Here is a 23,568-nt window from a genome sequence, read left to right on the forward strand (position 1 = left end):
TATCTGTGTGAGGATGCCGGACTGGGTGCTGGCCAGTGCAGCTTTCCTGTTCTCTGCCTCGGCCACACACACTTTGTATTGCTCGAGCGCCTCCTCTGTCTGAGGGAAAATGGCAACGCTTTATTAGCAAAAACCATCTAAAGGTTTGCACACATGCACAAACGTATATGCGCGTATATGCGCAACGTATATGCACACCCTCATGTCCACCAGTCAGACCATCCACCATCAGATGGAGTCCTGTAAAGCAACGTGTGTGTTGTTGGTGTATGTGTGTGTCTGCGTGTGTGTTATTCGGTATTATGTTAAGCTTCATTTTAACTGGTAAAGCAGTTAGAACTTTTTTTTATTTTTTAGTTAAGCTACCTTTAAACTTTTACAGAAGACAAAATTCTACTTTTCCTCCACTACAATGGAGAGGAAATTAAGCCCAACATAACTGAGGCCCCCTTTTCTTAGCAAACTGCGAGTGTAACTTCAAGCCATGAGAGGCCACCTTGAGCAGGGCCTCCTCCTCCAGCCTCCTCCTCTTGTCTCGCTGGCGCCCCCCACTGGTCTGCTCCTCGTCAGTGCGGCTGGAGGCACCGCGGGCCTTCTCATACTCCTCCCTCCGCTGCACATGCAGCTGGTAGGCCTTCTTCTTCAACGCCTCGGCCTCATGCTGCGCAGGGAACGACGGACACGTCTCAATAAAACAGCAGCAGGGATTGCTCCTTCGGTATGCAATTTCTTTTTGTTTTTTTACATTACTTGATGGGAAATTTTTTAATGTCCGCTGATCGGAAGATTTTTTAAAACGGCTGTTGATATTTTGAGCTCAGCAGTCAATCAAATTTACAACACTTCTCTTCTGTGCTTCAAAGGCAAGGTGTTGACAGTCCTCCGCACATAGGTGCCAACATGAGTGTGGTGCACTTTCAACGTTTACATTGATTTCAATGATCACATTGCTTCTGTGTGTGTGTGTGTGTGTGTGTGTGTGTGTGTGTGTGTGTGTGTGTGTGTGTGTGTGCTTTCAATACAATCCCGCACACCAGAGTTGAACCCTGCCGCCACCAATGTGCCGCCACCAACGTGTGTGGGTCTCCTCATTAGAAAGTCTCTGGTGTAACCCAACAAATCACTGAGGCATGACAAACACTCACTTATAGAGGCGGAAAACTCCTACCATATGTGTTCCAACTATTCACTATCCCAATTAACTTTTGGCCTGTAAAGCCCGGTGTACACCGACGCCGGTGTTCACCATCACTTGCTGCCACGCACATCAGTGCCGAAGTTTTTAACTAGCAAACCCTGGATGAACAATGGATTTTATGGAGCGGCGCCGACAAAATAGAACTGAATCATAATTTACACGGCAGTGGCAGCAGCAAAGTGCGATGCTGGTGTGCGGAGTTGTATTGAGAACAACGGAATGTAATGTAATAAATGTTGAAAGCGTAGAGCACTGCACTCGTGTCTGAGCAGGTGTACTTAGCCCTTCAAGTGGAGGTGTCATGCTAAGTAGGGAACTGTTATCATCAATAGACCCTTTCAACAATAAAAACAAAAACAATGCTTGAACGTTCTATTTGGTTCCCAATCTACTTCCTCTGCATTAAGATAACATATGGATTATGGAATGTTAAAACGGAAGCCTTGTGGGGCCAATTATGATGCTGATAATGGTACTCTCTTGAAAGGGTCTATACCCCAATATTTAGGACCACCCCAAAAAACTCCGCAATTCAGTATCACACATTTGACCGTCTACTCGCATGTTTTCAGGAATTGTCTTCTGACAATTAGTCGGGGTTGCGTATGGTAAGAGTGTAGTAGGAGCCGTAGTCAGGGTTGCGTATGGTAGAGTGCAGTAGGAGCCGTAGTCAGGGTTGCTATGGTAAGAGTGTAGTAGGAGCCGTAGTCAGGGTTGCGTATGGTAAGAGTGTAGTAGGAGCCGTAGTCAGGGTTGCTATGGTAAGAGTGTAGTAGAAGCAGTAGTCAGGGTTGCTATGGTACGAGTGTAGTAGGAGCCGTAGTCAGGGTTGCGTATGGTAAGAGTGTAGTAGGAGCCGTAGTCAGGGTTGCTATGGTAAGAGTGTAGTAGGAGCCGTAGTCAGGGTTGCTATGGTACGAGTGCAGTAGGAGCCGTAGTCAGGGTTGCTATGGTACGAGTGCAGTAGGAGCCGTAGTCAGGGTTGCGTATGGTAGAGTGTAGTAGAAGCAGTAGTCGTGGTTGCTATGGTAAGAGTGTAGTAGGAGCCGTAGTCAGGGTTGCTATGGTAGAGTGCAGTAGGAGCCATAGTCATGGTTGTGTACCATTCTCTTCTGTTCCCTCTGCCACTGCTCCTTGAGCTCCTTCCTCAGCTTATCCAGCTCAGCCCTTCTGGACAGGAGAGGCTGATAAAGAGGAGAGGAGGAGAGGAAATGAGGAGGGGAGGAGGAAGGGAGGAGAGGAGAGGAGGGGAGAAGAGGAGAGAAGAAGGGGAGGAGGAGAGGAGAAGAGGAGAGGCCAGGAGTAGATAATAATAGTTAAAATGTAATAAAAGGTAACAGAATTCAATAAACTGTTTATTTTTGGGATGTCCAAGTTAATGATAATGTAATGTGACAATAAAACGTTAAAACTCACCTGAATGAACTTATGGGTTTGGAGAGCAGCGGCCGTCTGCAGAAGGAGCTGACTGTACTCAACGTCCTGTTTGAGAGCAGAGACGTAGATCTCTCTGAACGGCATGTAGTCCTGAACAGGGGGAGACGCAGGGAAAAGACAGGACAGTCTTGCTATGTAATCCGTGGGAATCTGTGTGTGCATGATACAATTGACACTAAGGGTGTATGGTAACAGTACAGCACCTCTAAATACAGATATAAGTAAAGTTAAAGTTGACTGGTGTTTAGCAGATGATTTTATCCAAAGTGATATTAGGGGTTTGCACGGACGTCACGTTCTGGGCGGTAACCCAGCTGCATGGCCATGTTGGAGGCACTGAATGAAGGACAATGGAGTATTATGCACTTTGGATCCCTTAAGTGACTATAACCATGTCTAAACAACAGAAAAGCTCATCAAAACGCGTCCAAGATGCAAAGGCTTGGACCACAAGAAAAGGCGCGATATTTCGAGAAATTACGGTTTATTGGCAGCGCAGATCCATATGAGTTGGGTGAGGGAGAGGGAGTACCAGGTCCAACCACAAGCGCCCCCCTTCCTCTGATAACTTCTGGCATTATTCTTCTTTCTCCCTGGTTGTTAAATAACTTTAGGAAGTCGATACCTACTCCAGATGTTTTTCTCGGTCTGACCTATTGGTACAACCTAAAACAAGGCAATAATTAACCATTTTCCTTGACGATGTTAGGGATTTACTTCAGTGCCTAATGCTTTCTAATGAGGAGAGTATCTCCAATATGGTGACGTCCCGATCTGATGACACGCCATGCAAACCCCTAATAGATTCAGGAATTGAACTCGACTGATTATCAGGCCGTTGTATGGCTTAAAAGTAGCTTGAAAATATGGGTTCTTCTTTCCTAGGGTAGGATTACTCATTTACTGTATGTGTGCATCAGTGCTACCTGTTGGCTGAACAGCGTCTTTGCAGATTCTGCCATCTTGGCCAAGCCTTTGGCACATTCAATATCTATTGACAAGACAAAAAAAAAAAAACATTTGTATGCAGATAATTGTATCCCCTCACACAAGAGCGAGAGAGTGAGAGAGAAAGAAAGAGCAAGAGAGAGAGAAAGAGCGAGAGAGAGAGAGAGAGAGAGAGAGAGAGAGAGAGAGAGAGAGAGAGAGAGAGAGAGAGAGAGAGAGAGAGAGAGAGAGAAAGACCAAGAGAGAGAGAGAGAGAGAGAGAGAAGAGAGAGAACGCGAGACTGAGAGCGATTGTATGGAGGAGACAGAGAAAAACAGTAAGAGAGAGAGTAGTAGACCCACCCAGGCTTATGCGCTTGTCGACCCAGGCCAGAAGGTCTTTAGTGTACTTGCTCCAGGCTTTAGCATAGAGCAGAGCGGACTCCACCCCACGACCATTCTTCAGTTGGCTCACATCCACATCAGGCAATGGGCCTACATACACACACACACACACACACACACACACACACACACACACACACACACACACACAATGATATATGATTTGTGTGTGTGTGTAGGCGTGTAGGCACAATCATTACACATAAATCACTGGGCCTACACACCTAAATCCCACAAACACAGACTTAGCCCGAGAATTAGCCTGCTAACAAACACACACATCCATATATTCATAATGCCCAGACATGTATGCACACAAACACACATGCACATACACACGCACATACACACACACATGCACGTACGCACGCACATCCTCTCTCTGGTTCAGCTCCACGTGTGATTCTCATTTCAAACAGCTCAGGAATCTCAACACCACTGAAGCAGGAGGCCACAAGGGCAAGGGGAGGGGGGGCGCTGAAACACAGACCAGGGCCAGGAGGAGGAGGAGGAGGAGGAGGAGGAGGAGGAGGAGGAGGAGGAGGGGGCGTGATGGGATAAATAGAGAGCAGAAGGATATAGAAGATACAATAAAGGGAGGAGGTAAAGAATCTCCATGCAGGGGAAAAGGGGGAGAGGGGAGGAGACCATTCCATGGTCAGGACAGAAAACAGCGATAGAAGACAAAAAAACTAAAAAAAAAACGAAGGACCAAAAAGCGAAGACGGCTCTACTGGCGAAACGCTCACTCACCTGTTACGTCCCCTGTGCCTCGACCATATTCCCCTGCATCACTGGTGAGATTATCAAAAGACTGGACACAAACACACACGTTTACAAACCATGGTTACACTTTACTTGACAGTGTCGACATAAGAGTGACATGATACTGTCGTTAACATGTCATAAAGAGGTCATAAACGTTCATGACATAACGCTTCTGTTATTAATTGACATTCGGTTTTTGTCATAACAAGTTGGGGTTAGGTTTAGGTTTAGGGTTAGGTTTAGAGTTAGGGTTAGGGTTGGGGTTATAGGATTAAAGTTAGAGGTTAGGATTAGGGTTAGGGTTAGAGTTAGGTTTCATGTGTCATGAAAGTGTCATGTGTTCATGACAGTGTCATGTCACTCTTATGTCGATACTGTCAAGTATCCCCAAACAAGTGTTACCCAAACCATTTATTACATGATCAGGAGGATCAGGGATCATGTTGATTACCTCCATGTTATACCACACCAACTCTCAGACATGAAGGCCTTTGACAGCTCTTTCATGGTGTCTCATGCACAATCAAGCAATCAATCAATGCAAGCAAAAGCAATCAAGCAATCAATCAATGCAATCAATCAAGCATGTCTCTCCTATAATCCCACATGTTGTTGCTTTCATGTCAACCTATCACTGGTCTCTCTATCTCACATTTCTTGCCCACATCCACTCTCTACATCTCTCCTCCTCGCGGTATGCCGAGAGAGAGAGAGAGAGAGAGAGAGAGAGAGAGAGAGAGAGAAAGCAGAGCAAAACTTGGAGGAGGTGGAGAGATTTACAGAGTCTGCATAGACACAAAGGAATCAAAAGCAGGACGTGGGGAAAGGTAAAGATCACCACTCACCAAGCTTCTGCTTTTGCTGAGCCCCAAGTTGGAGGTGCTGTCCACATCTCCCATCAGGAAGTCCGACACCCTGCAGGAGGAAGGGGGGGGGGGGTGGGGAGGGGGGCACGAACGGTGGTTAGTTACAGGAGGGTAGAAAAGGGGCAGCTGTATTCAGCTGCCGTCGGCCAACGCGATGTGAACAAGCAGCGCGGCCAAATAAAAAGAGACCAAAAAGAACACGCCAAAACAGCTCACTTACACATTGCCAAAGGTGAACGCCAGGGAGTCGATGGATGTGTGTATGTCGCCAAAAATAGTCTCTTTGTTTTCTTTGTTGACTTCCTTAAAGTTTACGCCTGGGGAAAGTGAGCAATCACATGGCTTTCAGACAAACTTCCTGAGGACATCAAGCTAACGTCCTGAAAACATGACACCAAACGGCAAAAGAATGAGATCAAATAGAAATATATAAAAGCATGATTTATAAAACGTACAAAAGATTCTGTGCCTATTCAAAATCAGAGAAAAATGTACAGTATGCCAGTGGCAAAAATGCAATGTTATTTCAACCAAATGACACCTGTTTAACATTGTCCATAATATTGTAACATGTGAATGGGGGCCAGGACAGTAGATAGCGATGTTTCTTTCTACTTAATGTTCTAAGGCGCGGATCACACTGACCAGGGGCAAGTTGCAGATTTCCTATTGTTCTCTATGGTTCCGCAGCGGAACGGTGGCAGCGCTAGCGTAACACTAGCGTTGAACAAGCTGAGCGTTGAACTTGGTTCAACTTTCAAAGTGTAACACGAGCGTATTCAATTGTCAGTTAAGGGAAACCGTTTGTGTTACCATAGGAACGAGATAGAACTTATGGTAACACTTTACTTGCCAGGTGAGTTCATAACACATTCATAGCAGCTGTCATAAACTGCACATAAAGCATTCATGACTGTTTCATGAGACATGACTCAACATTCATACCAAACCTTTCATGAATGTGGAAGACAGAACGACGACAACTAGTCAAAATAAAAGTCATGAATGCTTTATGTGCAGTTTATGACAGCTGCTATGAATGTGTTATGAACTCACCCGTCAAGTAAAGTGTTACCGAACTTATTATGGTTTGAGCGTTGCGTTACACTTGCCACTGGCCAATGTGATCCCTGCCTAAAATTGCTCTTGGATAGGCTGCAATCTAACAGCCAGGCTAGACAAGGCATACAACTGCACAATTCTGTTCTCAGAGCGTGTTTTAGAAGACTGGTGTAATTGTTTCTAATGTGTTCATCGTTCTTGCATCTGGTGTAGCCAGTTCCATTGATTATAGTGGAAGCTAATTGCTGCAGCATTCGCTCCAGGAACGGAACGCTTCAAATTACGCGCCTGGCTTAGCCCAGCTGTAGAGCTGCCTGGGTGACGAGCCAGCATTCTGCCTGCGTACAGTATCTCATCAGGGTCTGATACATGAGAGACACACACACACACACACACACACACACACACACACACCCTGAGGGAGAGGGAAGGAGTCCAAATAAGAATAAGAAACCTGACACTTTTGCTGCTCACGAGGAGAAGACAGAACAAACAGAGGAGGCGGTGGCGGAGGCAACACATGATCTGGATTCTGGACTGGTGAGCAAGGATGTAGTGGTAAAAACTATGAATTCTGTGAGGTGGACTGCACCGTGCGGTATTGAATTTTTCAGAACATGTTTGTTGATGGTGGAGGTTGTTGTCCAATGTTTATACAATATCAGTGGTATTAAATGGTTTCTAGAGTGTACATATTGTGAATGTGGATAATACAGTGTGGTTTTTGAATGTTAAAAGTTGCAATTTGTGAATAAACTCTCTTGAGAGGTGGATAAACTCTATTTCTGAAATTTCAGAGGTGAATAAACTGAGTTTACTTGCATTTACAGTAGCCTCCACTACATCTCTGCTGGTGAGGAAATCGGGTGTCCAGGTGGCAGGACAATCATGGAACAAACTGCTTAAATGCATTAGTTGACATATCTTCTGTCTTGTCAGGGACTCTCAGCCTCCATTTACTATGCAGTCTTGGGAGATGTAGTAGAATGAGGACATGCTTATGTTCATCAGTCATGTAGATTTGATAGATTATATGAGGTAATTAGTAATCTTTCTTTTATCTGTTAAGCTGCATACAGAAAGTGGTGATTTGCTTGTCACCTTAAAACTTTGTTGCACAACATTACTCAGCGCCAGTGATGATTTCACTTGTGATTGCTACAAGTAGCTGAATTCCATTGAATGCTAATACACAATACACAAAAGAACCGAAACTAATTGTGAAATCAAAGTCACATCTAATCTAAAAATCTAAAAACTGAGACAATAAACCCCTCACAGTGTGTAGAGACACTGAACTGGAACAGGAGAGGGCTATACACCCAGATGTGAAGATTACCAACCTGTTTCTCTGTATGTACAGTATCCCAATTGCAATGCTCAGACACACATAGACTGATTTGTTGCTTATTCAATGCACCTGAGGGGCATACTACAAAGCAAGATTAGTGGTATGTTCAGCCTTAAGCCAGTGGACCGTTCAAATTCAGCAAAGGGCCGAACGATTGCCTGGTTACTTGCCATTTAAAGTTTGAAACATTAACACAAAACACTTCAAATTCAAGTTAACAAATTCAAAACTTCAATGAAAACATGTTTTTGGCAGAAGGAAACCGGTTTTCTTTTAAGCTTTTTGAGGGTTCACCTCTGTTTGCCAAAATTTGAATGCTCCTCTGACTTTAGGTCAACATACCGCTAATCTGGCTTCGAAGTACACTGATAGACCTCACTGTGATTGAAGAGCAGGGACAGGACAGCGTTTCCCACAGAATTGAATTTCATTTGTGGTGGTTGGTTTGCAGAATTAACTTGAATACAACAGTTTTTAACAATTAACACAGTGTGGTTATGATGCTAACCAGATTTAAGCACAATTTAGTACAACCTGGAATATCATTGTGTGGTGGCCAATGTTGATATTGTGGTGGGCCGCTACAAATAAGTCAATGTATGGGAAACACTGCAGTAGCTCAAAGTGAGCCTGAGTGGAGGCGGAGGAGCTGGAGCTGAGACAACAGCTCCACCGTCACCAGCCACTCCGATGCTGCAGGAATGCTAGCAGCGCCGCGGCTCTCTCGGGCCCACATTCCAGAGGCAGGAGGCGGACGGAGGAACTCCCACCACCTGCAGGGGTCGAGTTTCTGCTGGAGCAGTCTCTGAAGCCGAGAGAGACTACAGCGCAAGCACAGGGCTCCACAACACAGCAACGTGGAGAGAGGGAGAGAGAGAAAGAAAGAGGAGAGAGAGGGAAAGAGAGAGAGAGGGGGAGGGAGAGACTGGAGACTGAAGTGGAGAGACTACAGCGCAAGCACAGGGCTCCACAGCACAGCAACATGGAGAGAGAAAGAAAGAGGGGGAGAGAGAGAGAGAAAGAGAGAGTGAAAGAGCTATGGGCCTGAGAGGAGGGCGGCTGGGATGCTGACCTTTGACCTTGGCGATGAGGTTCCCTGTGGCACTCAGAATGTGAGTGGAGTTGAGAGTCGGGTGTTTGGCGATGATGGCCCTCAGGATGAAGGCATGCTGACCTTGACCAGAGGTTCCCCTGGACCACAATGCTGAGCACTGGCCGGCTCCTCTGGGGAGGGAGAGTGTGCAAATTAGACAGTTACACTGCATATTTCACTATGGAAGAACATTTACATATTTCATATTGCTCAAGTCAAACAGAATCAAGGAGTTAACACAACAAAGAGTGTGTGTGTGTGTATATATATATATATATAAAATGTATATATATATATTATATATATATATATATATATATATATATATATTAGAGAGAGAGAGAGAGAGAGAGAGAGAGAGAGAGAGAGAGAGAGAGAGAGAGAGAGAGAGAGAGAGAGAGAGAGAGAGAGAGAGAGAGAGAGAGAGAGAGAGAGAAATCTACTGGTAGTTTGTACTCAAAAAAAAAAAAAAGCTCTTTCTTTGTAAACATCATTTCTTCATAACTATGCTATTTCCTCAAAAGTCCAACCTTTTTTATTCAAATATCCACTTGTGTAACCAAAGGAGATTAAACAGGGTATAATGAGGAAGGTCTATTTAACGGCAGTAAACCTGAGCCAAGAACTAAGTCTGACGTAAGGTGAGAAAAAATACAGTGTTTCTGCACTGGTGGAACTCGTCGTGTAAACACCCCAGTCACCTTGCTGACACCCATAATTACTCCACCCTTCCCCAGTCAGTCAGTCAGTCAGACAGACACACACACACAGAGTTGACTGCTTAGGTTTCTAAAAGCTTAGTGTGAAAGACTACTCTGAGTGAAACAGTTCTTGAGGCCCATGAGCCTTCTTTTCAAGGATAAGAGAGTGACAATAAGCTGTTGAAGATTTGGGGAAAAAAGAGACTAACATTCAATTAATAGCTATAATTTTATTATATTATATTATATATATTAATAGCTATAATTTTATTATATTATATATATTAATAGCTATAATTTTATTATATTATATAATTTTTTTATTACACATACTATCCTCATCCTATAGCCATGTGCTAAGAGAAACCCAAATGGCCTCTTTCCGTTACCCGAAAACTCTGTCGATAGAAATGTAGCACTGTACACAAACGGTCTCAGACGCCGTCAACAGCAGGTTATCATGCAACTTGTCTGAGCCTGCCTCTAGCCTTCTCGAAACTGCACCATCCCCTCAAACGAAACCTGTGCACCCCCCCCCCCCCCAGTCGTCTTGGCCCCGTCCTCGGTCTTCCGCTACTCTCAGCTTTGCTGCCATAACACACTGCCAACCCATGCTTCTGGAGAGCACACAGGGGTCATACGAGGCAGTGAATCAGGTGTGGGAAACAGGAAATCGGAAAAACACAAAAAGGGTAGCCTGGCATGAGGAACTAAAAAAAGTGCAGAAGCGTCGAGCAGCCGAGACACGGCTAACTCCTGCACACGGCAGACTGAATGAGGTGAATCCATCTTCAGCTCAACATGTCATCAATCACGCCACCTTGAAACCTCTGCCATGGTGACTGAAGCTATGACACTGACGAGACAGTCGGGGAGGCTCTATGGCCACCAGGAAGTAGATGAGGCCTGAGATTGCAGCATGACAAACCATGTAAGGTCAGCTCTTCTCCCATCTCATTTGTCAGACACGCAAATCAGAAAACCTTTACCAGGTCTCTCAGTGCAGGCCAATCACACGGGCACTTGATTTACGGGAAACGAGGGGTGAGATAATGTGTCTGATGGGGGAGAGATGGTTCCTGTGTCTGATTTGTCTCTCAGATGTAGGTTGTGTAACATTTGTGTAACAATTGTGTATTTGGACAAGTGAAGATCATGCAATCTTCTTGAAAGAAGCTAAGCCTAGAGTAAAGCTCCCACTGAGGCATAAGAAGAAAGAATAGATTACACACACACACACACACACACACACACACACACACACACACACACACACCCTCGCTGAATGAAACCCCTCGAAATATAATAATTATTTTGCTACAGTTTCATAACAATTCTTTCCTTTTGGCTTGAGTTGTTGTGTGCATTATCTTTTTACATGTATTTTTTCCTGTTGGATTATATTTAAAATTCAATTTAAAAATGTAGGTTTTGAAAATGAATGACAGTTCCAAAAATCACGAAGTAATCGTGCTTAATAATTGTGATCTCAATACTGAACAAAATAGTAGTGATAATGATTTTTGCCATAACCAACCAGCCCTACACAACAGTACAGGGATAGCAGGAAGTATACAGATAAGAACAGACATATTCAAAAAGGTAAACACAAACTGTGAACACTGGCCGAGTAGGCCAAAACATAAATAAGAGCACTGCGCGAGAAAAGCCTACATGTTCACCAAGGAGCACACATGCGAGAGCAAACACAAACAGCGAACACAGCACACGGACACAGCAACAGTCCAGACCATAGACTGTATAAAATAGGTCGAGACAGACAACAGGCAGAGCGTTTGCAAAGAACAGAGAAGGGGCACTACGACAACAGCTATTCACAGCAGCGCCACATTCCAGTGGTTCCAGCCTTAACCCACGGACCACAGGTGCACAGTAAACACAGCTGGCCTTTCATGCACATGTCGTGGGCTTGTTCAGCAAGCAAGGCTTCATCTTCTTCCTGTCCAGGAATTTACATACTTCTACTCTAGCTTTCTGAAAGAAAAAAAAAAACGCTTGGAATGTTTGCGTGCTGTCTCTCCAGCGCTCAGGGTCTCCCATTTGGCCTCCACTCGCTCAGGAAGCTCCCTGGCCACAGGCATCAGAGTTAGGCCTCAATTTCTCCCAACGCAGAGTCGGGTCTCGTGGTCAACACCACAGGCATGTGTGATATGATATCAAGCCATTGAGGGTGCGTAGAGGAACGTCCTTACACACCGCCCCCCTTTGCTCTGGCGGACCAAACTGAGTAGCGCCAAGGTGCCATGCCGACCTCTAGGATGGACACATGCATGCAAACACCCAGCTTTACTGAAGTAGAATCAGCACAGCACAAGAAGGGAAGTATGGAGACCATTATATGCCATTAGGCCGCCCTCGACCCCAGTCATGGCAGGACGAGAAGAGAGGGATGGAGGAGAGAGAGAGAGAGAGAGAGAGAGAAGAAATAAATAAATAAAATAAATAAAATACAAAAAAGAAGCTGGTAGAGAATGGAATAGGTAATGGAATAGGCAATGAGAAGAGCGGAAGGATTAATAAAATAATAGGAGTCTCAGAGTGCTTCAAAGGACAAGCCTGTGCTGAACTGCCTGGCATGGTCATAGGAAGCACGATGTGCACTGCAGACCACAAAGGCATGCTTTTGGTTGGGTTTGAGGGAATTTAATAGATAATAATAAGGAAAGTGCGGGCCTCAAACACCAATCCAGCAATCCAGTCTGACTTGAGGACTTTTTAGGGACTACATCACCGCCCTTTGAGCTGAGCTGAAGGTCATGATGGGAACAACGATGAAGGGGGATGGAGGGGGATGGGGGGGGGTACTCACCCTCAGCGAGGAAGGCGTCCTTCAGGCTCAGCAGCACGTCTGCAAATCTGCGCAGGTCCTCCACCAGCCTCATGATGTACTCTGGTTCTCCGCGAGGAGGGTTAGCCATGCCCCCCTGACCGTCACCGTTCAGCCCTCCCTCGTCACCAGTCCAGGGTTGGGGGGAGGTGGGTGAGCCTCCCGTGTGTGGCCCCAACATTGCAGCAAGGCCTTCGGCGGCGAGCCAGTCACCGCTCACACACAATATGCTTCGTCAGCCCCGAGCCTGGCACCTAACCTGGGGGGGTAGAGGTAGAGGTGTAAAAATTATATTTTAGTCACAACACCACATACCATAGCAGTGGCTAGATGGTGGTTTTGGAACGTCCTCATTCTGTACTTATTAGACCTCTGCAATGAAAACCACCTAGCCTAAGTTGTTGGATGAGGTTTATGAAAGCAGCCTAACTTTCATTTGAGCCCCTTACCTGATTTCATTCTAACACAGAGAGCGAGAGAATATTACTACAATAATTTCTGAATTTCCCTATATGACTTCGGCTGTCCAGTATTTACCACAGGGAACACGAGTTCAGCTGTAATCTCGAGGTCTTTCATGTTCTTTCTGACTATTACAGCAAAACATTTTTCTCGAGATGGATCTCTGCCAGCCTTTTTTTTTTTCTTTTTGTCTACTTTATGCATACCTGTATTTCCTCTTCCAGGAAAGGTTGTTTCAGATCAATTCGTCTTCTCCTGAGAATGTTCACTCGGAAGGAATGCAAACGATGCAATGATCTTATCTCAAGTAAGTCTGGCGACTTCACACCAAAACCCTTCTCTTATAGCAGGTACACTAAGATCTGGATCATCACCAAACAATTTTAACAACATACATTTGTCCATCTAGCCCTTATAAAAGTAATGCTTATCACTGAGACCGTGTTACAGTTAAGTGAAATCGTCGCGACGGACACAACGTCGTCCATACACACCCAATACTAGCATTACTTAGGTCTAGGTGATTTTCTCAAAAAATACCAGAATTTCTCTTTATGTTACGGAACACCATTAAAACTACTAGTAGTATGCTAGTAGTAGAAGTAGACTATTATGACAGTAACGTTAACGTTAGCCTACCTGGCGCGGCTCAATTGACATTACAGTTAAATTAGCCTCAAATACGGATGGCTGAGCAAAAGTAACGAAGTGAATATGTTTGAACAGTTTAAAATACTCACAAGAATTGTGTTTATCAAGCATTGCAAACCGGGTTCCAAGCACAAACTTTATGAATACAGAAGGCAATTAATAAAGGGGTAAAAAGCAATTCAAGAGGCAGCTGCCCCTATCCAGATGAGGCATTCATTCGTACCCTCAGTTTGCTTCCTTTCTATAGTTCCTTTCACGTAAAACTCCAAACTTCAGTCACGTGACACGAATAATAACTTTTGATTGGATCCCTGAGCTATATTTGGAATTTTGGGATGTTGGGAATTTACTAGTCCTGCAACCAATCGCGACAATGCACATTTATCGATCCGTACGCTGATGAGTTCAATGTTTAATGAGGCCTAAAAAAAAAGTAAATGGAAAATTGCATTTGTTTAGTGGAGGACCTGCTGTGGTCAATGATACCCCCCCCCAATGTGGGCGTATTCCTTAGGTGATTTAGAAAGAACATCACAGTGACGCTTATTATAAATGCTTGTGCCATGATCTACATATAGCCTATCCAACGATTGAAAAATGTGCGATTCTAACCCAAAACATGCCTTACCTCTGATATTTTTAGTCATAGGCAGTGTTGGGCAAGTTACTTCAAAATCGAAATGTATTATGCATTACTTATTACTGACATTTCAAAGTAATTTGTTACATTATAATATTACTGTCTCTGAATTGTAAGGCATTACACTACTATTGCATTACTTTTAAGTTAGTTTCACCAAAATATCTGGAAATATGGATTTGCCATTCGAAATGCAGTTTATTACGCTCAATCATAGTCAGAATTTTGATAAAAACCGACAAAAGGTCAAAGTCTGGTAAATTGTGATATAAATACTGTAACTCTAAGGCCTAGGCCTGCTCATTAAAATCAATAGAGAGCCTACTATATTGTAAATCAAAGCTTAAAGAAACTGTATGTTAGATTGTGGCCAAAACTGGTACTGCAATCACTTTCAAACTACTGTAGAGGGATGTATCCCCTTCCCCTCACCTCTGACTGGCAGAGCTGGCAACACGGATGCCGAAACACTACTGACTTTGTGATTAGTAGATAGGTGGAGGGTGGCGCATCAGGCCAAAACACAACATGACAACATCAATATCAGTTGAGGGCTGACATTTAAAACGAGACATTGAGAACTTTGAAAAAGCACTAGTAGTTTACTTACAAGACGATTTATACAGACAGTATCTTCACGAAGTTTAGCGTTTGCAGCCATCTTGAATTTAGTCACGATAAGTCGAGCAACGAGTAAGAATGAACTGGTATGATAAGGGATCAGATTCCAAAAATAATTCAGTGGAAATGCATGGATTCCAGTTTCTTCCAGTAGCAGCAACTGGAATCCATGCATTTCCACTGAATTATTTTTGGAATCTGATCTACATTGAGCCTCGTAAATGGGTGTAAAACAGTGATTTATTTGCATGGCTAGCCCGATGCCGAAGCACCACTATTGAAAAAGCTGTTGGTAGCATCGGCTAACTAGCGCCAGATTTTGGAGTGCAGGGGACAAGCCGAGACGGGCTATGAGACATACGTTCACACTGATTAATTGAAATACATTTTTTACATACGGTTCCTTTAATAAAGACATGTCAAGATGGTGGCCTACTGACCATTTTGGTGCCCTAAGTGAGTGGTTTTGAGTGAGTGACATTTAAATGATAACTCAAAAACCTAAAGTAAAATAAAAGGTATATTATTTACAGACCATTACTGTGTGTTTTTAAACATTCATGCTATTTTCTTAAAAATGGTGCACTGTCACTTTAAGAGCATTGATCTTTACGTTCTCATAATGCCTTTTTGCCAGCTCTTGTTTACAAGCCTTGTTTGTTGAGTTACATTGATAGCACAATATTAACAATAATATGCACAATGTTAAGTTGTTTTAAGCAGCCTTCATTGCTTTGGAAAGTATGCAATAACATGTTGCTTCCCATTTCGTTTTGCAAATAAAAGTGTGAGCCTGGTATCCACCTATATCTGAATGGATTATTTTTTTGTCAACTCGGCATATCATGTGCTTCATGTAAATGCTTGGAAAACGAATTACCCACCAATTCCATTCTAGCACTACGTGGTGGAGATTGAGAGAACCCAAAAAGTATCAAACTTGCATGTACCATGGTGTTAGTGCATTGTGACATTGTAAACGCTATTGACGAAGAGTGAAATACAGTTTGCAGTAAAGCTACTATTCATTGGTTACATGTGGGTGCCCCCTCTGTCCTTTGGTGCCCTACGCAAAGTGCGTGATGCGCGTGGTGGGAGCGGTGGCACTGCCAGGCTACACAATCTTTTTTCTGCATTTCTATCCCTTTATTCTCTTTAAGTTCAATTGTGAATTCAAGTTCACAGCTCAAAGCTGACATGCACTAGAAGTTTGTGTTTAATCAAGAATCAAAAAGATTAGCGTGGCGCCACTTTAGATGTTTCATTACATGACTTGTGCTATTTCGCGAGCCATAGTGAGATCTTTCGGTTTCGCACAAAGTGCACTTAACTATTATGTTCTTCATATCCTTGTCTCTGAGCGTAGGCTTATGTCCATCCCGCAAATAGAGTCCGCTGCAGCCACAGTCATCTTCAACCAGTATCAGGAGATAACGTTCTACTATTTTGCGCGGATTTTTTCTCCTCTGTTGTTCTCGCGGTGGTGTTTGCAAATATGTATCAAAACAAAACACTGCTTAATTTTTGGTTAAAATGCATTGTAACGCGCGTTACTGCAGTTTGTACCGAGTAAAATATTACCCAATTTTTTTTGTAATGCCTTATATTACCGCGTTACAGCAAACAGCAATATATTACAGTAATTACATTACTTTTGTAACGCATTACTCCCAACACTGGTCATAGGCCTATAGATTAAATGGGTAGGCTAGATTGTATGAAATTTGTTTACTGAAAAGACAAGTAGGCCTAGCAGAATTTAAGAAAAGCATGCAGAAGCACACACTAATAAGTAGGCCTATTTTAAAGTAAGAGGTGGAGTGCTCTAATTATTTGAAGACAACAAGGTCCTTTCACGATCCATTAATGACAAAGCGATGAGTGTTATAGACAAATTAAGCAATGCTCCACTCAAAATAGACTTGCTGGGAACATATGATATAAGTTTACAGTGTATGGTATTTGTTGTACACGTATCCACATGGCCTCTCGTGTTCTCTATGAAATAGAGTTGTGAAACAGCCAAAACAGTACTGGCAGGGGACCAAAAATTAGTGTAACGGTTTGCTCTGTGGATAGACATGGAAAGAAGTGGCAGGGGTTTAAAAATAACCTAGACAAAGTTACCGATGTACTAACTAGAAATAGACAAAATCTGGTACAGTACAAGTATTATTATTTATTATTATATTATTATTATTATTATGGGCTGAGAGAGAGCCAAGGGCAGAATGCATTTCATTGCACTTTATAGTACATTGTAAACTGGGGGGGGGGGGATCTGTGAAAACTGGGTACTCCCCCGTTGACCTTCTAGTGGAGAAAACCGCAGTGTCGTCTCAGGTGCGATTACAATGATCTAACCTTGGTATTCAAGGTTTCAATGGAAAAGTGCTCCATAGTGAAATGTCCTCTACAGTACATGATGACAGTGTTAACAAAGGTGTCCCCCTTTCCTTTTGAGAAAATAACGGACGCCCTCTAGTGGAGAACGTGTGATAGGATGCAATCTAAAGGTACCCTTACAATGGGATACACTTGAGTCTGTTTGATGAATGGCATTTGAAGGTGAAATTAAGGGACTGTTTTACAAATCATGGGCTGTTATTATAAATTAAGGGGTATTTTAAGGTAAATTTGAGTACATCATGTTTCGTAGTGAGTGTAGTATGACAAAATGATATACAGTAGACCAGGGCTATTCAATTAGTTTGTAATGGGGGCCAGTTCATGAAAAGCTTCACAACTGAGGGGCCGGAGAAATGCGGCTTGAAATATGAGTAGCCTAATCACATTAACAGCTGTATACAATGAAGTACAACAGCAGCAATATGGGTGTTCAAATGTTGTATTTTGTACATGCATAACAACATCATTACCCAGTTGTTGGTGGCTAATATGGAATGAAATCTGTGATAACAGATAACAGTAATGGAATCTGTGCTTTGTACATTAACTGTTAGATCCAAGATTTCCAGTGAGTAGCCTACAAACAGGATTCAAAACACTGTTCAGGTGAATTAAATGTGTAATCAGTCGCATATGTAGCTCTTCTGACTTATAGGCCTACTTACATTTGACATTCCCACCATTTAAATGAGATGACCTCTAGAATTTTTTTAGCAGTGGGGGCAGGCCAGTCATAATCGCCTAATAACAATAACACGGGGGTCCGGGATTGTCTCCCCCGGGATTTTTTTCTTTTCTGGTTGCTAATCACACTATTTTAACATGTTTTGAGAGGGACAGGCCCATCTTTTTTCTGACGCACCTCACGTTACCCTATGCATTAAACCTATGTCACTGCTCGAAAAAATGAAAAACATAGCCTACTGAACATGGGCATCGTCATAGTTAACGATGACAATGAAAACGTTTAGCCTACTTGGTTTCTGACAGAAATTACGTTTTGTCCCAACATATTGTAGAAACACAACCACGGCCTTTATTTGGCGAACGGAGGTGCAAATCTCATTTACTTTCTTTGGTTATTATATAGCCTAGTCTACGATTCACTTTAACCACAAAACGTTTTGCCGTCGTCACATTTACAAATATGCAATTTACCTTCGCTATCAGTGATACTTTTTGCTTCGAATCGCAATTGAGTGCGCATTTAATGTAACATGCCACATGATTTCCAAGAGGCATTTAGACAGGCTCATTTCTGACTTCACTTGACTATTATTGCATTTGTTTATGTTGTAAGACGTGAAGAAATGAAGGACATCGGCAATAGCCAGGCTACTATATAGAAATACTTTGAAATTCCCTTTGAGTCTGATCTGCTCCACCTTTCCACCAAGTTTTGCAGAAATTGTGCCCGTGTTTTTTGCGATATATTGTTGACAGAAACTGTGTGTGTGGTGCAACTTGTTAAATATTAGTATAGTTCATAAACTCCAACTTGGCAATTTAGGTTGAAACTAAACTATGGCACTTACTTACGTTCAGCTTATGTACAAATGTAATGAATTGTAATGTAGCCTAACTTGTTCAATGGGCTGAGGTGCAGTGGCTGCAGGACTATAGCGAGCGAGAGATGCAAGAACAGCTCATGCGCTTGCTAGAGATTACATTTTTTTTAAAGGGCCAGTAAATAACCTCGCGGGCCGAGTGGGCCGCCAGTTGAAGAGCCCTGCGTAGGCTATAATGGGATAAGCATGTACTCTAACTGCAATACCTCATTCTCCCCACACAATGGTGCCGTCTCCAAGCGCATTGTAAGGGTGTGTGTGTGTGTGTGTGTGTGTGGTACTGTACAGGCATTGGGGGACACAGTGCTGCAGTGCTTCCTACAACAAAATACATCTCTGAGCTGATGACCCAAAGCTCAGTCAAAATACTTGGCAGAGGCTGAAATGTTACTTTTATGGGCGTTTGCCTTGTGGAATAGGTTCTAACTCTAGTTGCTGGACATTCATTCATTTAGCTTTAGGCTACGTGATAGAAACGACCTGAAGAGAAAACGCAAAAGTGGCGTTGTGTTCTCACTTTTTAATCCGCGTTTAGACAAGCATTTTTGGGGGGAAATCTGCATGAATTTGGTGACACAAAAGTGTATGAAATTCGATGCACGCCAGGCGGCTAGGTGGTAATTTAAACACGCATGCGCCGAAAGATCGGAGCTGACTTTTGCATTTTTATCCTTCTGACGGGAACGCAATGGTGGAGCGTTTTTAAGATTTCTAGTCAGGAAGGTGGTTTCATTTTTTTTTTTTTTTATTTTTAAGCCCCCAAAACGCCGCCGTCGTCTAAGCGAAAGGCACATCTGAATATTTTGTAATTTTCAACTGCAAGCGTTGTTGTGAAACAGGGCCTTAGTTATGGTAGAGGCAAAGGCCACTTTTTGTCCACATCTCTTGATGTCATGGAGAATTATGTGAAATGATAAACCAGAGCTAACTGTAGGTGACTTGGAGAAAACCCTGACTGGAAAAGCTTTACGATTCATTAAAAAACAAATGTAATTAATCGCAAGGGCACTGCATATGTTGCATGTCATTTTTTAAATGTCTTGATTTTGGCTCAACTATTGTGATATAAACATGTAGAAGCATTGATCTCATACAACTCATTGATAATCAGCATTTATTATGACCGCCGTGCAGCGAACACACACTCACAAGTGAACCCCCACATCACACACACACACACACACACTCACACACACACACGCACAGAAGCACACATATGGACCCTTTCAAGAGAGTTCCATTATCAGCATCATAGTTGGCCCCACAAGACTTCCTTTTGAACATTCCATATGTAATCTTAATGCAGAGGAAGTAGATTGGGGCCCAAATAGAACGTTCAAGCATTGTTTTTGTTTTTATTGTTGAAAGGGTCTATACACACAGAAGCACACATATATACACAAAAACAAACACAGACTTATTTACATACACAAAAGTAGGATGGAGTAGGAGATGGAGACGTATTGACGAAAGTGTGATTTATTTTTGCGGAGAGAATGTGCAGGACGGGTTGGCGGGGATATTTAGCTCGGTACATCTAGTTTCAACTTTTCCCATATTGTTAAAACAGATAGAAATGTGCTTCACTGCAAAGATTCCTTGTGGACAAACATCTAAGCCACCGTGACGTTCTCTGGTTTCTTTGTAGTAGTAGGTGGGCTCTTAGGGGACCAAGAAAATTCCTATAGTGATTATAAAATGATAGAAAGGGAAAGTGAGATAATAGCACAGCCATTTCAAAAAAGGCACAAAGGACAAACACAGTGTCAGTTGAACCTTACAAAATACTGACAGAGCCTTTAACTGTAGAAGGGTAAATATTACAGTTTTTTTTATTGTTTACACGCAATTTTGAAAACCGGGTTCTTTTTTTCAAAATATAATCACAATTATCCAAACACCACACTCAATTTGCATAATTCCTAGATTGTTTGCAGAATGACACACTTCAGTCAAAACATACACACTTCAGTCAAAACATATACACATATTTGTGAAAATGCTATTAGTTTTCATTTAACCAACACAGTCCTCAATGATCAGACACTATTGCCGCCAGTTCCACACTGCTGTGATAAATAAAAAACACGTTTGTAAAAAAATTAATTTTAGGAAATAGCATGTGCTAGATTTTTGGCCAGACATTGTTATGTAAGGGATAATTTAGATGGCAATAGTGACCAACCCACAACATTTTTCATGATTAGTTTGAGATATACTGTAGGGAGAATGTACACAAATAGGTATAAACCTACCAAACACTGCACATCCCTGATGCCGCAGACTGAATATTTAAAGTATTTATTTCAATACTTACAGTATTTCTTACCATAATCAGTTACAGTAATCAACCAACATAGAAATCAGTGAAACAAATAAAATCTGTAGACAAATAAAAATTACTGCATGAAGTACATACACTTTGACTCTGAAGAAAAACTAAGCAACAAGAATACTGTAACTATTCATCATCTCTCTGTCTGCCTCTTCCTCTATCTCCTTCTTCTCCTCTTCCTCTACCTGGGCCTCCTCCTCTACCTCCTTCTCCTCTTCCTCTACCTCCTTCATCTCCTCTTTGAGCTCCCCCTCTCATTCTCACTCTTCTTCTTCTTCTAGCTCCTTTATTTTTTGTTGAAGACAGGTGAACTCACCTGCTGCCTTTTATAGCACACCTGAGTGCTGCGTTTTCAAATTAGCACATGTGTGCTTCCACAACTGGTGGATGTGATTATACAATTTGTTCATTAGTGTGGTCATTGGCAACCCGGGGCTTTGTAATGACAAGGAAGTAACCTCACAATCCTTATCTGTGTCTAAGGTGTAAAAATGTGTGTAGAGTTTTACAAATCACTGAGTGTAATGTTTTGTAAAAAGGGTGAAGCAGACATTGTGTGTAATGTTGTGCCTATCTGTGGAGGTGTTTTGCTCCTTGGAGTAGAATTTTTTTAGAGTGTAAACAATCGTAAAAAACTGTAATGATTTTTTGGGTTTGTTTATATTTTGACCAGTGCATTCACATTGTGTCCGATGTGTGCCCACAGCAAGGTAGACACGTCACATACAGTATAATTGGAATGCATGTTTCTGATCCTCTCGGGACCAGTCAATTCTAACAATGAGTACCTCTAAGCACATTTTCAGATATCATGTGTAGCAGGAAGCAATTGTGAGATGAAAATGTAGTGGTAGTAGTATAGTTGTAGTACCAAAGCAAGAAGAAGATTAGACATGAATTATTACTTTTTTTCCTAAATGCAGATTGATACTAATCACAGACTTACACATTTGGGCCCAGGGGGTCCAGGCTTTCCTGGATCTCCCTACAAGGAACGGAACACATGGACAACACAAGATAAAATGCAAGAAATGTGAAGTCAATAATTATTCAAATATAGATGTGTGTACAGAAACAAACAGAAACAGAAAGAGATTTTCATTTAATGTTTGATGATCAGGTTTCACCTAAAATTCTAATGTATGTATGTGGACAAATATTCTCTCATGGATTGATGGATGGATGTGCGTGTGTATCTGTGTGTGTGTGTGTGTCATCACCTCAGGACCCGGAGGTCCACTTTCACCAGAACCAGGTGGACCTGGTAAACCAGCTGGACCACGGGGACCTGGCCAACCAGGTGGGCCAGGCCGACCACGAGGGCCCGGTCGACCATGAATACATTGAACGCCCTGGTGTAAAGACAGATGGAGATACAGTGCTCAACATCAACATGTAATGAGGCAAATGCTAATTACATATTTTTGCACATGGGTTTCTTTACCTGCAGTTTGCTTTAACCACGTTATTTAACCACAATGTGTGTGTGTGTGTGTGTGTGTGTGTGTATGTGTGTGTGTGTGTTTTTGTGTGTGTGTTCCTCAATTGGATCTGAAAGATTTATAAATCTTTAAGACTTGTACGGAATCTTTAGACATGTATGGAATCATATCACAACTTACCTCTGAATCTCCATTGAAACCTAAAAATGTATAAAATAAATTGAATAAAAATGTATGTCTCTCTCTCTGTCTTTTAAAATACTATAAGACATTTAGAGGAAATCAAACAAGAATGGAATGTAATAAATGTACTCATTACTTCTGAGTCTTTCACATCTGTCTATTCTGTACACTGAAATGGCTTATTTGTACTCACCATCCAGCTGCATAAGCAGCAGCGCTGCAACCAGCATCACTATACGGACAGAGAACATTTTCATCTCTCCCACTGATTCTGCCCTCTGTTCTAACCCTGCACCTCAGGCTTTTATATCACTGACTTCTGCAACCATGCAAGGAGCACCGCCTAACAGATCAGATAAAACAATCTTGAGCAAGGAGAGATTTCTGTTGCCTTGGGGGGAAGTGGGCTATATCAAGCAAACATGTTAGGTAATTCAAGAAGATTCTTACAGCAAGACTTATTGGCGAACTTGTGGCAGGTTCGGTCTGTGTGCTTTTGCGTTCATTCCTTCGTTCATTTCTTCTGGAATTTAAAAAAAAAATGGGTCAATGATTCCCAGGACATTGAAAGACCAGGCTGCACGAAACTTGGTGGGCATGT

The 23,568-nt window shown here is 42.5% G+C and overlaps 1 protein-coding gene and 1 long non-coding RNA gene across 2 annotated transcripts in view; both read right to left on the reverse strand.

Annotated features, from left to right (window-relative positions):
- The window catches only part of LOC125300780 (rho GTPase-activating protein 29-like), a 25,602-nt gene extending 12,765 nt beyond the window's left edge, over positions 1 to 12,837 (reverse strand). The window contains exons 1-11 of the mRNA XM_048252910.1: positions 12,639 to 12,837; positions 9,087 to 9,236; positions 5,822 to 5,918; positions 5,581 to 5,650; positions 4,721 to 4,781; positions 3,926 to 4,057; positions 3,562 to 3,626; positions 2,615 to 2,725; positions 2,302 to 2,382; positions 497 to 661; positions 1 to 99 (exon numbers count right to left, since the gene is read on the reverse strand). The exon at positions 1 to 99 is cut by the window's left edge and continues 39 nt beyond it. Coding sequence (XP_048108867.1) covers positions 1 to 99; positions 497 to 661; positions 2,302 to 2,382; positions 2,615 to 2,725; positions 3,562 to 3,626; positions 3,926 to 4,057; positions 4,721 to 4,781; positions 5,581 to 5,650; positions 5,822 to 5,918; positions 9,087 to 9,236; positions 12,639 to 12,837 — 1,230 coding nt within the window. The remainder of the gene's footprint in view (positions 100 to 496; positions 662 to 2,301; positions 2,383 to 2,614; positions 2,726 to 3,561; positions 3,627 to 3,925; positions 4,058 to 4,720; positions 4,782 to 5,580; positions 5,651 to 5,821; positions 5,919 to 9,086; positions 9,237 to 12,638) is intronic.
- Positions 12,838 to 20,620: 7,783 nt separating this feature from the next.
- Positions 20,621 to 22,641, reverse strand: LOC125300120. The gene is made up of 3 exons (XR_007194515.1): positions 22,563 to 22,641; positions 22,289 to 22,327; positions 20,621 to 20,689 (listed from the first exon to the last, which is right to left on the reverse strand). It is a non-coding gene; the product is annotated as an uncharacterized LOC125300120 (long non-coding RNA).
- Positions 22,642 to 23,568: the final 927 nt, after the last annotated feature.

Source organism: Alosa alosa, chromosome 9, assembly GCF_017589495.1.
Source record: "Alosa alosa isolate M-15738 ecotype Scorff River chromosome 9, AALO_Geno_1.1, whole genome shotgun sequence".
NCBI classification, from domain to species: domain Eukaryota; kingdom Metazoa; phylum Chordata; class Actinopteri; order Clupeiformes; family Clupeidae; genus Alosa; species Alosa alosa.